Here is a 14071-nt window from a genome sequence, read left to right as displayed (position 1 = left end):
CCAAGGAGGATGGATTAAATGAGACTGACATTCAGTAAGGTTGGTAATTTCCTCAGCTCTCTTCTATTAAATTGAGAGGGTTATTTTGATACATGGAGAACTAAAAAGGAATATTGCTTAACTTTTCCTCTCATCCCTTCATATCTTACAAGGTTGAAAATGCCCTTTAATCTACTCCTTTAGAAAAAAATATTTATTTATTTTAGAAAGGGGAGTGGCAGAGGGAGGGAGAGAGAGAGAGAGAGAATCTCAAGCAGACTCTATGTTCAGTGTAAAGCCCTATGTGGGACTTGATCCCACACCCTGAGATCATGACTGGAGCCAAAACCAAGAGTTGAATGCTCAACCAACTTGTGCAACCAAAGTGCCCCAATCTACTCTTTGATATTAAATTCTGAAAGGGGTGGCTATGGTTTACTTATAGGAATCTGAGTTCCTGAAAGCATTTTAAAATACATCCCTCCAAATATGTCCAGGTCAAATGTAAATAATGAAAGCATCCATAGTCATTATCTTCCTATGGGGGTGATTTTCTCAAATTTTAGGGTGCATCAAAATCACTGGCAGAGCCTGTTAAAACACAGGTTCTTGGGCTCCAGCAGAAGAGATCATGATTTAAAAGGTCTAACATGGGACCTGAGATTCTACATTTCTAGGGAGCAGGTGGGGATCCTGATGCTGTTGGTCCCTGGGCCACTCTGAATGGGTTTAGGTTATAGAAGGAAATTCTTCGGTACCAATTCCTGTTTTGGCTACTCACCGGCCTTCTAGTGCTTATAATGCTAATTATCTGTTCCAGTAGAAACACAATGCAGTGGGGCAAGTCCCGAGTTAGAGCACATGTACGCGAAAACCTCATGAGGAGGGATTACAGTACTTTTTGTCAAGATGCCAGGGCAGTTGATAAACGAAGGAGCAAAAGGCACTCATATCAACTTGAAAACTGTCGACTTGTACAGTCTTTAAAGCTAGCTGGATGAGGGAGAAAAATCCTCCAGTCAGAAAGTCAGCATTAAATAACTTCGTAAGGAAGTACTGCAGTCTTTCTCCAGAGGAATTTAAGGATGTAACATTTGCAATTAAATGTGAGTCTGTCAGGCAATCCTGAGCTGATTTCTGATAATGCGTCAGAGAAAATGAGTTGGAGTCTATGGAACAGTTGGGATCCAGTGTGTTTAGGGGGAAAGAAGGCACGGGAGATAAAAGTCCCAACGAAGATAAGAATGTTGGAAGATGACCTACAGATCGGCAAAGGAAGCACTCTGGAAGTGTTCAGAAAACAAGGCCACAGTAAACAGAACAGCAGGATACACACATGATGAAAAAAAAAAAAGAAAAGCTTGTTAGGAATGCAAGAGGGGAATACAAATTAACAGCTTGCCACGCTCAAGGGTCTTTCTCTATATGGTATAATGAGGATATTATGTCATTCTTCACTAGAGGTTCTCAAGCCATAACTGACTGAATTTTATTTTCTCAGACCATTGCCCTTTTGGTGATTTCCGATTTGCTAACCTCTGAGTACTCTGTATTCTGTTTTTACACTTAGTCCCTTTTCGATTTAAGCAGTTTTATTTTATTTATTTATTTATTTATTTATTTATTTATTTATACAAAGGCTCTTAAGTTTCCAAATTTATGCTGTGTAATACAGAAATGGAACTAGGTGCCAAGGGAGAAAATGACAGTGCTTAAGGCCCAACAACCATGATAACAACTATAATATAAATAACAATAGCTAACATTTGAGAGTTGTTATGTCCCAGAATGCTTTGAAGATTTTTAGGTGTATCAGTTCATTTAACCCTCACAAACGACTCTATGAGGAAGGTGCTATTATCATCTGCACTTTACACGTTAGAAAAGTGAGGTTAAGGACATTGCTTAACGGTGCAGAATAATCTGTAAGTTAAGTTTAAGAACTAAGGATTTGAGATCCTGTAAGACCAGTAAGATCAATGCTACAGTACTGGGAGCAATCTGGCTATGTACAAACTGACTGGCTCCTTAGCCTTCTAGCAATGAACCAACAGAATGTACCACCGACGGAGAGTACAGAATTCTTTCTATCTCAACTATAAGCTTTTTGAGAGTGAAAACAAATCTATAAGAAATTCATGATAGCTTAGCTGCAAATGTTGACATGAAGCCTCACTACCTAAACCATCTCACAAGGTACCATTTGTAATCACTGATTTCCTGTGAAGAGGAACCACCCAGATTGGCCAGATGAGAGAAAATACAGGTTGGATTGATGTTTGATAGCCATTTTTAGCAATAAATTCTTCAAATCCATATGGGAAAGTGGTCTGTTATAAATAAAAAATTTTAAAAGAAATAAAGAAATTCCTCCATACTTCTCTGCACCATATGAGCTTGGTTAAAATACCATTTATGGGTTTCGATGTATAGGTAAAGTGAAATAGCATAAATGACCAGAGTAGGATATTTTCTTACCATCATTCTCCTGCATTGTCCCTCAAATCCATCATACTTTCTCATTCTCAGTCTAATTTCTTCCGTAGGCTACAAAAGTGGATAATTTCAATATATTTTTACCTGCAGTGATCTCCCTTGTCTCAAAAACTGCTGTCCCTGTCACCTCTCTCACACTGAGATGCCCTCCCTTGCACCAGCCTCCTCTGGACTGGGTATGAGGAGTCCTGTTTCCAACCTGGGTTTCATCTGTCTCTGGTGTCTCAGTTCTGGGCATCCATTCCAAACTGAGCTTCCTACAACTAGGAATGACATAGTCTGGTGGCTCAACTGTCCCAACAAATTAGAATTAGAAGAAATTCACTTTGTTTTTCACAACTTGGGACTCATTTGACTTTACTTACGTAAGAGGCTAGAGAAAATGGGACTGGATTATTTTGGCTTTTGAAGTGCAAGTGCCCAGTTTCCCAGTAAAAACTTATCTCCCTGTATTGTCCCTTTTAGACCTGGAGGAAAAGTGCAGAGAGACGCTTCTTTCTAGAAAATGACAAATATGCTGCCAGCTTCGTTTAGATGCAGTAAGAACAATGCTTTTAATTCTGCCTCCCGACTCTCTACATGAAGATCATCAAATCAGCAGATAGAACAAGAAAATGAAATTTTAGATATTATGGAAATGAAATGCTCAAATGACACAGATGACAAGGGGCAATTTTCACATCACTCAATACACTGAGGCTCTATTCAGCCCTTACTTATGCCATGAGTTATTTTGAGTTTAACTTTAAAAAAGAATGTCAAGGAATGAAATTCTCACCCTTGGTTTTACAGCAGAGAATCTGCCTAACTTAAAAAAATTTCAAGGAATGAAACTAGCTACTTAGATGGGAAAGGGGGCACAAACCCATGGGGATTCCCTACTGAGGAGTGAGAACATTGTTTTCTTTTGCCCCCAACAAAATAAACTCTTACAGAAGTAGTGCAACAGCATTTGGGATGATGCAGCCTCCTTTTACAAGAAATAACTTTCTCTTTAATATATTCCCTTGGGCACTGGGAAGGAAAATCTTTTTGCCTCTTAACTGCTGATTCAGTGACCTGAGAATTGGGTCAAAATGAAAAAAAATAATCCACAACTCTGCTTTCAGTTTGCTTAAGAGAAAAAGTATCTTTAAATGTATATATATATGACACATACCTGAATCACAGGTAAATGGAATGCTGATAAATATTCCTTAATTTATGGCTGCAGTTATATATTTTTTGATAGTTATCATTTCAATTGATATGTGTAATTGACAATGTCCAATAACTTCCCTTTTTCAAAAATTTCTTGTGGGTTTGGTTTGTTTTTTGGTTTTTGTTGTTGTTGGTTTTTTATTTTGATTTGTTTTGTTTTGTTTTGTTTTGTTTTTTGGTGGGAGCCTTTTCTTGGGTTTTTCTTTATTATCTCCACTCTTCCTGGCTATGGAGAACCTTAATCTAAGTTTCCTGGAATGTCACTTTTTCAAGAAAAATATATTTTAAATAATTCATTTAAAGTACATTTTAAATACATTATATATATATATATTAAAAACATTTAAATATACAATTTTGCATGTGATTTAGTAATATATTGATGACCTGATTCTCAGTGTTGAGAATATAATGTATTTAAAGTACATTTTAAATACATTATATATATATATTTAAAAACATTTAAATATACAATTTTGCATGTGATTTAGTAATATATTGATGACCTGATTCTCAGTGTTGAGACGTTATTTTGTCTGTCTCTTTAGAGATGGAGAACTTTACCCTTAGGAAAGATGGGGCTTTCCTACTTTTCCTATTTCTTCTTTATCCCCTATAAATTTAATTATATTATATTTAATTTATATTATTATATATTATATATATAATATATAATATTATATATATAATATATTATATATAATATTATATATTATATATTAAATTATAATTATATATATAATTATAAATATAATTTATATTATATTTAATTATATTACAACGGGAAAATTTCTCCTTTCTTGATGACTGAATTTATAGTTTCAACTGCAGTTCACTTTCAGAATCTCCTGGATGGGAAGCAATACTTAATAAATTGGGCCTCTTATAACAGAATATCTATTTTCAAGGGGAGCTATAACACAGATTTTAAGACCTTTTTCTCTCTTGGAAATAAACAGTTCAAGGTTGAGTATCATATAAGACATACCCTACTCAAGGGTTCTTTCTTGCCCTTCGTTGAACTAACTTTGTTTGCTTAGACAGAGTAGCCCTGTGTTGTTTGCATATGAGAAAAGATTTAGCAAGATCCCACTGGAAAACAGTGACTGTTGCAAATAGAAAACATACTAAACACAAATGACCTTGTTTTGGGGGGCCAAGTGCATTAAGCTACACAACTTACAAACATGAATTAATTTTTGTCATTGTAGCTATTTCTTTTTAGCCAACACTATTTGTATGTATTTGGTAAACAGGGCAAATTTCCAAATTTTGTCTTATGGAAAAAAAAGACTTTTGGAAATGTGAAAGGGGGCACAGGGTGTTCACACATTATGACTGTTCCCTGTTTCCCACTGTCAGTGGCTTATTATCGGAGGCTTATTTTCATTTTGTCTGCCCTCAGAGGAGACGAGGCTTCTCTTTCAGGCACACAGACCTTTTGCTCCTTTGTTTTCCATTAAAAAAAAAACAAACTTTACAAATACTTGGAAATAGGTAAACAAAGGGCTGAATGGTTGTGAGACATAGGAAGCTGTTTCCACATGAGGCGTGGTCCATTTCTAGGGATTATCGTAAATAGCAATGTTCCCCAAATTCTGTGAAATTCAGTTTAGCTTAAAGACTAAAATTTGAGTTTGGGCACTCAATAAACACTTGATTGACTGTATTAAATTCTACCTTTCAAGATTCTACATTTTTTTTTTCCCTAGGAAGTTTGTTCTTAGATAGCTAAAGTAACAATTCTGTTAGGTTAACAATATATTGATTGGCAGAACCAGTTGTTAGTCATGCCATAAAGATAAGCTTCTTTCCTGTTTTTCAAACTTAGGTCACTTTGAGAGTCCCTAATGTGTGCGACAGAACCAACCTCACTCCTGTATAAGAAAGCTTACTCTTAATTTCTCTGTCTCCTCTACGCTCACACTTATATTCTCCCAGGAGATCAGCTGCCTTGTAGTTGAACTGGGTCCCTAGACATCTGCTTACAGGCTTTATTATTATAGGTTTCCAGGTAATAGAGAAGCTGCAAGGCAAAGTCAGGTTGACCTGGTGGTGGCTAGCAAGCAGTGTGTGCATGGTGACTGGCCAAGTATATAGGCACGTCTGCCCCTAAAGTATCCTATGAAAGTGAAAACATCCAGTGATAACTCATGAGACTGTTAAGAGCAATGAGTAAACTAATAGATGAGTTAGGGAAGCCAAGTGCAGAGACCAAGGGCGTTAGTTATAGGGCAAGAGTTAGCAATCACTTGTGAGCAATCACTTGCAATATTGTGCCCTTGGGAATTTTTTAAAAGCTTTATGCTTCTTTTGGGACTCTAAGACAAGTTCTTGGAAGTAAGCAGGGCAGTTTTTATTTTTCTTGTTGATGGATAAGGTTAAATGGGTTCTGTAATTCAGTAGTGAATCCGGAAGAATCCTGAATTTAGACTATTTAGGGAAGACAGTAGGTTTAGTATGGTCTTACAATGGATGAAAAGCCCCTTCACCCTACGGGCCTCTAGAGAGTGGGCTGTGGAATGATACATGGGTAGGAGACCCCTACAAGAGTGATGGGAGAGAGCCTTCTCAAGAATTTACAATACTTCATAATGTGACCACTGAGCACTGCATTGATTCTTTAATGACTCAGTGCCATTTCCTGGCCTCCTCCATACAGATAATAACTTTTTCAGGATTTCCACACTTAATGGGGTATGGGAAACCAAAAATGTGAATCTTTTTTGCTGAGAAATGCTTAGTTAATTGCTTCTATATTTAATAGGAGTCAGCTTCCCTAATTAAATATATGCATCCAATTATAGACAATTACCACTTTGGAATGGCTCAGCCCATTTCTTTCTTTCTTTCTTTTTTAACTTTTTTAAAAATTTAAATACAATTAACATATAATGTATTACTGACTTCAGGGGTAGAGGTCAGTGATTCATCAGTCTTTTTTTTTTTTTTTTAAAGATTTTATTTATTTATTTGACAGAGAGAAATCACAAAAGAGGCAGGCAGAGAGAGAGGAAGGGAAGCAGGCTCTGCGCTGAGCAGAGAGCCCGATGTGAGACTCGATCCCAGGACCCTGAGATCATGACCTGAGCTGAAGGCAGCAGCTTAACCCACTGAGCCACCCAGGCGCCCCGAGTGATTCATCAGTCTTATACAATACCCAGTGCTCATTACATCACATACCCTCCTTAATGTCCAGCACCCAATTACCCTACCCCCCAGCCCCTCCCTTCCAGCAACCTTCAGTTTGTTTCCTATGATTAAGAGTCTCTTATGGTTTGTCTCCTTCTCTGATTTTGTCTTGTTTTATTTTTTCCTCTCTTCCTCTATGATCCTGTTTTGTTTCTTAAATTCCATATATGAGTGAGATCACATGGTAATTGTCTTTATCTGATTGACTTATTTCACTTAGCTTAATACTCTCTAGTTCCAACCACTTTGTTACAAATGGCAGATTTCTTTTCCTTTTTTTTTGATTGAGGCCATTTCTTTAAGAACACATCTTCCTAAGGAAATAAATCAAGAGCACAATGTCGTATAGAGAAGAGAGGATGGGCTTCTGAGTGAGACATGTCTGGGTTTGAATCCCATCTCTAAATAACCACAGGACAGAGGATCGGTCCCTTCACTGAGCCTCAGTGTACTCAGTTAATAATGGGAATAATATCCATCCTTTGCTGGGGTCTTGGGAAGACTAGATGAAGTGAAATGATTTTTATTGAAATCAGTTGACATTAAAAAAGAAAACTCATCAAGATAAACCCATTGGAGGTAAGCTAAGACTGTCTCAGATAACAGATGCCATGGTTTTAAAAGATGGATCGTAATATCCTTCTGAATACATTCACACTGCAAAAATGATTAACAGTGTGGATTTATTAGAAGCCAAATTAAGCTGCTTTCCCATGCCATGCCACTGTCACGCAGGATGCATGCTCTGGGCAGATTTCACGCATTTTTGTCTTTGGGTTGGCGGAGCTGTCAAATGCCAGTTTTGAAAGATGAGGCTATCTACAGATGCTTGCATAACACAGTTAAGCAGAGAAACAAAAATGAAAATATCCCTTGGTCATTCACTGGGTGCTAGATACCTTCTGTTTGCTTTCAGATGTACTCTCCACCCTGCTCCCACCGCCCTGGGCCCAGAGAAACCCATCTGGACATCTCCACCAGGGCTTCATTGTCCTCTGGTTTATGACTGAGCTCAGTCAATGGGGATCAACAGCAGAGATTGGGAGAAGAGAGTGACTAAGCTCAGGGTATTAAAACTTTTTCAAGTCATACAGACATAAAATATGACAGTAGTTATTTGGCTTACCAGGTAGATGCATAGCTACTTATAGCTCAGTTGGCTGGCACAAGCCCAGCCCAGTGCCAGGAAACAAAAGGGATTCCTATATAGGCTTACCTGTAACCCATTAGTGACACACTGAGGCATTGCCTTAGTACACCTCGTATTACCTATATTCATAAGATGTGCTCAGTAAACTTCCCATTGATGTGAATACATTTTTTATAAGTAGTAAAAAGTCTTGATTTGTTGTATAATTCTTATTTGGTTATGACTGAATTATTCCCAACTCTTTACTACTGCATATAGCAATTCGTTCCAATAACTGGGTAGAAATGATACACCATGCTTTTTGCAAAACTCAACTATAAAAGTAAGTATGATCACACATGTAAACAGCTCTCTAAGTCAGACAAATAGCATCACATTCGCTATTTACAGGGACTAGGTCCTTAAGAATAAATCACGAACAAATCATGCAATGCTTACAGGATCCCTTCTCACAAGCTCTCCATTGGGTACGACTTCAACCAGGTGGATGATGATAATCATGGAATTCAGAATGTAAGTCAGAAACATGTTCTTGTGCAGAGTCACCCTTTGGCAGCCAAGGCTCCTGGAAGAAAATGTAACAGAAAGCATTATCTAGTGCCAAAATGTTGAAGTACCTGGAAAAAATTTTTTGGTAATATTTGTAATGTTTCCTTTAGCCATAGGTGAGAGATCTGTAGAAATAAGTGAGGCTGGTCCTACTTTAAAGACTCATCACCACTTTTCTGACTGATTTTTAAAAACAGTTTCCAGTCACGGAAGCTCCTAGTTTTCAGCCCTCAGCGTGACTTCATACAATAACCAAAAGAGTGAGTGATAAAATCACTTTTAATTATAACAAATGTCATGAAATTAATTAAGAGAAGGACTCTTACAAGAGAAACCATTAGGGTTTGGAGGGTGCTTCTGATGAAAAGTCAAAGATTCATTGATGTAACCAGGCAGAAATCGTGTGGCAAATGGGATAACAGAGCATGAAGTCAGAACCAAGGCTGCCCTTGACAAAGTACTGAATTTGCGTCCTTGACCGATCCCAGACTTATTAAGTCTCCATCATTCTTCTCTTTTGCCATTTCTTCTATCATTTTCTTATTTCTCATATTCCAACTAGAATCAACTCTGTGGTTTTCCCTTTCCACATCCTCCTGATGGTGGAGCTCAGACACAGTCAGAGAATTCTAAATAGGCTCAAATTTGATCTCATTAGGAGGCATATTGTGGTTTCCATCTGAGGAAACCCATCCAAGTTCTGCCGATTGTTGGCATAGCCATTTCCCACCTTTTGGGTACTAAACAATTTGTTGGATTTTTCATTCCTCTCTCCTCCACTTCATAAGCTTGTACATATGTATTTGTGTGAATGAGCACATAAATAAACATTAGTTTGAATATCCTATTTCACTTTTTGATGCAAATGGAGAGAACCCTGTAGGATGGCTATAACAAAATTGGAATGATTATCCTTGATGAACAAGGATTTTACCATAATTGATCCAGTCAAAAAATGTTTAGCATAATATGAAAATTTAAAACATTCAGTTAATGATGCCAATGATTGATCACAGTAACTATTTCTAAAAATATTTTCATGGAAGGAAGTTAGGATTCTAGGAATTTTGAAAAGGGAATTCTGGGGAAAGATGAAATATGAGAATCGTCTGGGTTTATTTACAATGCTTTCCTAAATTTCAAATCAAAAGAAAATGTAATTATCTGTAGTAAAAAGTATATTTAAGTAATGAGGTCATCTGTTAGGGCATATTTTGATTATTGTAGCTACATCTTCCAACTTTCAGGAAGTATAGCCATTAGTAAATAGTCAATACAGAATATTTTAAAATTTGCAGCTTGTTGAGCAGGGATAGAATGCAGAATTTAAAATTTGCAGCTTGTTGAGCAGGGATAGAATGCAGAACTTAATATCCAGGAAGGGTTTAGAGAAGAACTTACACACATGCACATCCATGTACTACTTTATTTGGCAGCAGAAAGCTCTGTTAAACAAACAAAATCTAATTGGTTTTATAATAGTATTATAAAAATAGGTTGCAAACTTAAGGCTTTAAAAAAATTATTTATGCTAAACATCATACCCATTTATCCTGCATAAACTCTTCAATATTGAGACCGCTACATTAAACCCGTGACCTGCCATTTTCCATAGAGTCATAGTGGCATTTTATAATTCTTCTCACTGGGGGGCAAGTATCTGTGGTCTCATTATTGGATTCAGCCTGGCTTAAATCAACAACAGTTGACATGATCCAGAACTAAAGAGTAAGGATGAATGCATCAAACAGTGTCGCTATTCTCATGCCTGTTTTCCTTTTGACCAGGTAGAGTTCAATAATCTGCCAATGTACGATATCAGTTTAAAGGACTGGTTAATACTCAGTCTTTTGTGTAAATCAAAAATATACTTCCTCCACTTCTAGCTTATCACTCCATTGCACTTTTGTCCCTGCTTAATTATTTTTTGTTCTTAACACCACCTCCTGACCGATCATCTATCTGTTTATTTGCCTCTTATTTTCTGTTTCTCTCACCAGAGTGGCGGTGCTAAAGAAATTCATTCTGTCCACCTAGAAGAGTCTGGTATCCTACAGGGTTTGATACCCATGTTTTTAAATGAAAAATCTTTACATAAAAGCAGTTTTCTTCTTCACGCTGTGACCAGTAAACAGCTTTCTAGTACATCAAAGCATTACATTAAATGCTAGATCGTCTCATATCTTATACTTTGTATCATACTGAACACTTGCCAAGTTCTTGCTGTAGGTATTAACTAACTAATATTGGACATTATGCTGTTGTTCAACAGTAGCAAAAACCTATATCTAGTGCAGTATTATGTACATAATGAGAAGATGATCTGGTTTAAAGCTGGATAAACTGTTAGGTTCCAAAGGAAGAATATGACTAGTATAGAATATGAGTTTCTGTGTCTTGAAGTTTCAATATAATTTCTGCTTATTGAGTTTAAAAAATTTTATTACACTTACTTGATGACATTTACACTCAGCTTTTTGAATCAAGTTAGAGGTACTTTAAGTTTATTAAAATTCATTCAGTAATCCAACACATATTACTATGTACCCATTTGATAATCCAACACACACTACTGTATGATTCAGACCTTCTGGTAGATACCAGGGATATATGGGTGAACAAAACAGATGGCTTCTGTCTACGGGGACCTTATATGCTACATAATTATTTATTTACCCTTATTAGGATCACTGTTCTGAAGGAGAGGCACAGGATGCTAAAGAGGTTAACTGAACTTAACATAAGGAATTAGGTGTTCAATTGTTTTCAATGTGAATATTTTGTTGCTTGAATGAACATGATCTGTCAGATCTGAAATGTCTTAAGTAGAAAACAGTACAAACCTGATGTTAGCTATTCTTCACGCCCCCCCCCCATTTTTTTTAAAGATTTTATTTATTTATTTGACAGAGAGATCACAAGGAGGCAGAGAGGCAGGCAGAGAGAGAGGTTGGGGGAGGCAGGCTCCCTGCTGAGCAGAGAGCCTGACTCAGGGCTTGATCCCGGGACCCTGAGATCATGACCTGAGCCAGAGGCAGAGGCTTAACCCACTGAGCCACCCAGGGGCCCCTATACTTCATGCCTCTTGATGAAAATAGCTATTTATTTAGATAGACCAAACATTCCTCACTTTTTGAATGGCAGGGAACCCCAAGTACTATAGATTCTCTAATAGCAGGATGATGAGACAACATCTACTTCTGTCTTGGCCCAACCAAAGTGTCATTCAGATGTGAGGAAGTGATCATGATTTACTTAGGTATGACTCTCAAGATGCCATATTTTAAGGCTCAAACTAAATGTTATTTTCATGGTTTTAGTTTACTCGGTGTAAATCTTCCACAGTGAAAACCGTTTCAAGTAATTGGGACGTTAGATATGCATGTGTGTGATTTGGGGGAGCTTGTAGTTGTATGAGAAGGCATTTAATATTTGCCTTGAGTTTTGCAGATTGTGTAAACCAGTTTGATATCACAGGATAAGGACAGCAGTGTTCAGTTCTTTGTAAGACTGTAATGATAGTCATATGCAAAGTAAATAAGGAAAGAAGCAAGTCATAAACCAAGTAAATGCTGTTTTGAGTTTACTGGTACATGTGAAAATATGCATTGCAATAACTGCCGTGATTGGTACAAGCAGTTGTAGCTTTCTGTGGAACTCAAAGTTTTCCTTTACCTGGCTATGCTATCTTGTTCACAATGGACAAGACAAGTGAGGGGAAGGGAGGGAATGTGGAATGGATTGCATTAAAACTCCTAGAAAAATTCGAAACCCAGTGTCTTATACATGTTTCCTCTCCGACAAGAGACTATACTTTTTGATTTAACACAAAATCTTTATCCTTAAGGAACTCCTTTTCAATCATTATTCTTGCCTCTTTTGCTATTACTGCTGTTCTATGAGGGAACAGTTTGCCAAGACAAGAGCAATAGTTACCTTTTGTGTCCTGTCATGTCAAGGGTGGGTTGGGAGAAAGGAGGCTGGCTGCCTTTGGTGCCATTGATTGAGTGGTGTTTCTGGAGAACCAGGAAGGCAACCAGAGATGTATAATAGTGGCTACTCTACAAGTACAAGATAAAGTGTTAACTCTCCATCCACTCTGTAGATGTGACAGAGAGTAACAGTGCATACTGAGTGAGTAGCAAGGAATCAGTATTGCTTCTGCAGGTCCCTGTGGAAACACTCTTTTTGTATTGATACGGCCAAGGTAATGTAACATAGACAACGCAGTGCAATAAAGACACCCCCTGCCTTCCAACATAGATCTCTATCCACTTTCAGGCAAGAATAATTAATATTCAAAATTCAACAATCAGTAAGGCATGAGTATCAAACAGTCAAGGTGGATGTTAATGAATGTTCGATTGTGGTGATTTTTTGAGAGAAAACAGTGAGGTGTTTTAGTAATTTAGGACTATTCCACAGAAATGTCAATTGATAAATTCCAAGTGGAACTGATGGGGATAAGTGAATTTTATTGCAAACTTGCTTAAAATGGTCAGGGAACAAACACAGATAAATGGCCACTTATGTGACTTTCTCAAGACCGTCTTCCCTAAGGGGATCTTCCTCTTAACTCTCTTGTTGACATTTACTATGGCATCTAGTAGTGAGGAGTCTTGCTGAATAAATTTGATGTTTCTATTTAATCCCTCTCCATATTGTTGCTCCTAACTATTTTTCCTGCAAAGAAAACGAGTATATATATGAGTAATCTCCCAGATTTTTAGCAGCAAAGTAATGGCAGTTCCACAGCCTCCTGTATATTTAGTAACTGTAAATTCCTCTGCAGGCTTTCTTAGACTGCTGGTTTGAGGGGGACACCTCCAGGGTTATTCCTTTTTATAGACCCTATAAGGCACATTTTATGAGTTGAGAGTGAGATTTCAATGGGATGATTATGAATGGGGCATTAGGTCTCAAAAGTGGAGCTGGGTGTAACTTCTCATTTTGGTTTCATGAAAGTTTTATGAAATTGATTAGATTCTGCAGAATAACTCAAGCCTGGGAATGCAGAATTAAGCAAGGGAGTGATGATTATATTTTTGCTCAGGTTTCACACAGATGATGCCCCTTAAGCACATAAATCATAAAAGTTTCCATTGTAATATGCAGTAAAGACCTTAAGGCTGATGTTGAGCATTTGAAAACAATTCTGGGGAAATGTTGCTAATTAAAAGATAAAATCCAGTGATAGATCAGAATTACCTTTTATTTTTTGCTTTTAATATTTATGAAATGCAAATATACAGAAAAAAATCTGAACATTCAGAAACATACTTTAATATTTTTTTTCAAACTTTAATTTGAAGAAAGCAGATGCCCTTGATATTTTTAGTTTGGGTAGGTTTAAGATAAAATTAAGAACAAGTATTAAAATCAGATGTGACTGCTTTCGATCTTAATATTGGTATCTCAGCATGTGTGTTTTTCATATTGTATCTGTCTCTGGTTGTGTGCACTCTGGAGAACAAGCTATTTCAGTTTCTGTCTTCCCATTACCGT

At 37.0% G+C, this 14071-nt stretch overlaps 1 protein-coding gene across 1 annotated transcript in view; it reads right to left on the bottom strand.

Moving 5' to 3' along the window:
* The window catches only part of CALCR (calcitonin receptor), a 61769-nt gene that overhangs the window by 28285 nt on the left and 19413 nt on the right, over positions 1-14071 (bottom strand). The window contains exon 6 of the mRNA XM_046021354.1: positions 8456-8582. Coding sequence (XP_045877310.1) covers positions 8456-8582 — 127 coding nt within the window. The remainder of the gene's footprint in view (positions 1-8455; positions 8583-14071) is intronic.

This window comes from Meles meles, chromosome 10 (assembly GCF_922984935.1).
Source record: "Meles meles chromosome 10, mMelMel3.1 paternal haplotype, whole genome shotgun sequence".
Lineage (NCBI taxonomy): Eukaryota > Metazoa > Chordata > Mammalia > Carnivora > Mustelidae > Meles > Meles meles.
This window is presented reverse-complemented; position numbering and strand designations above follow the sequence as displayed.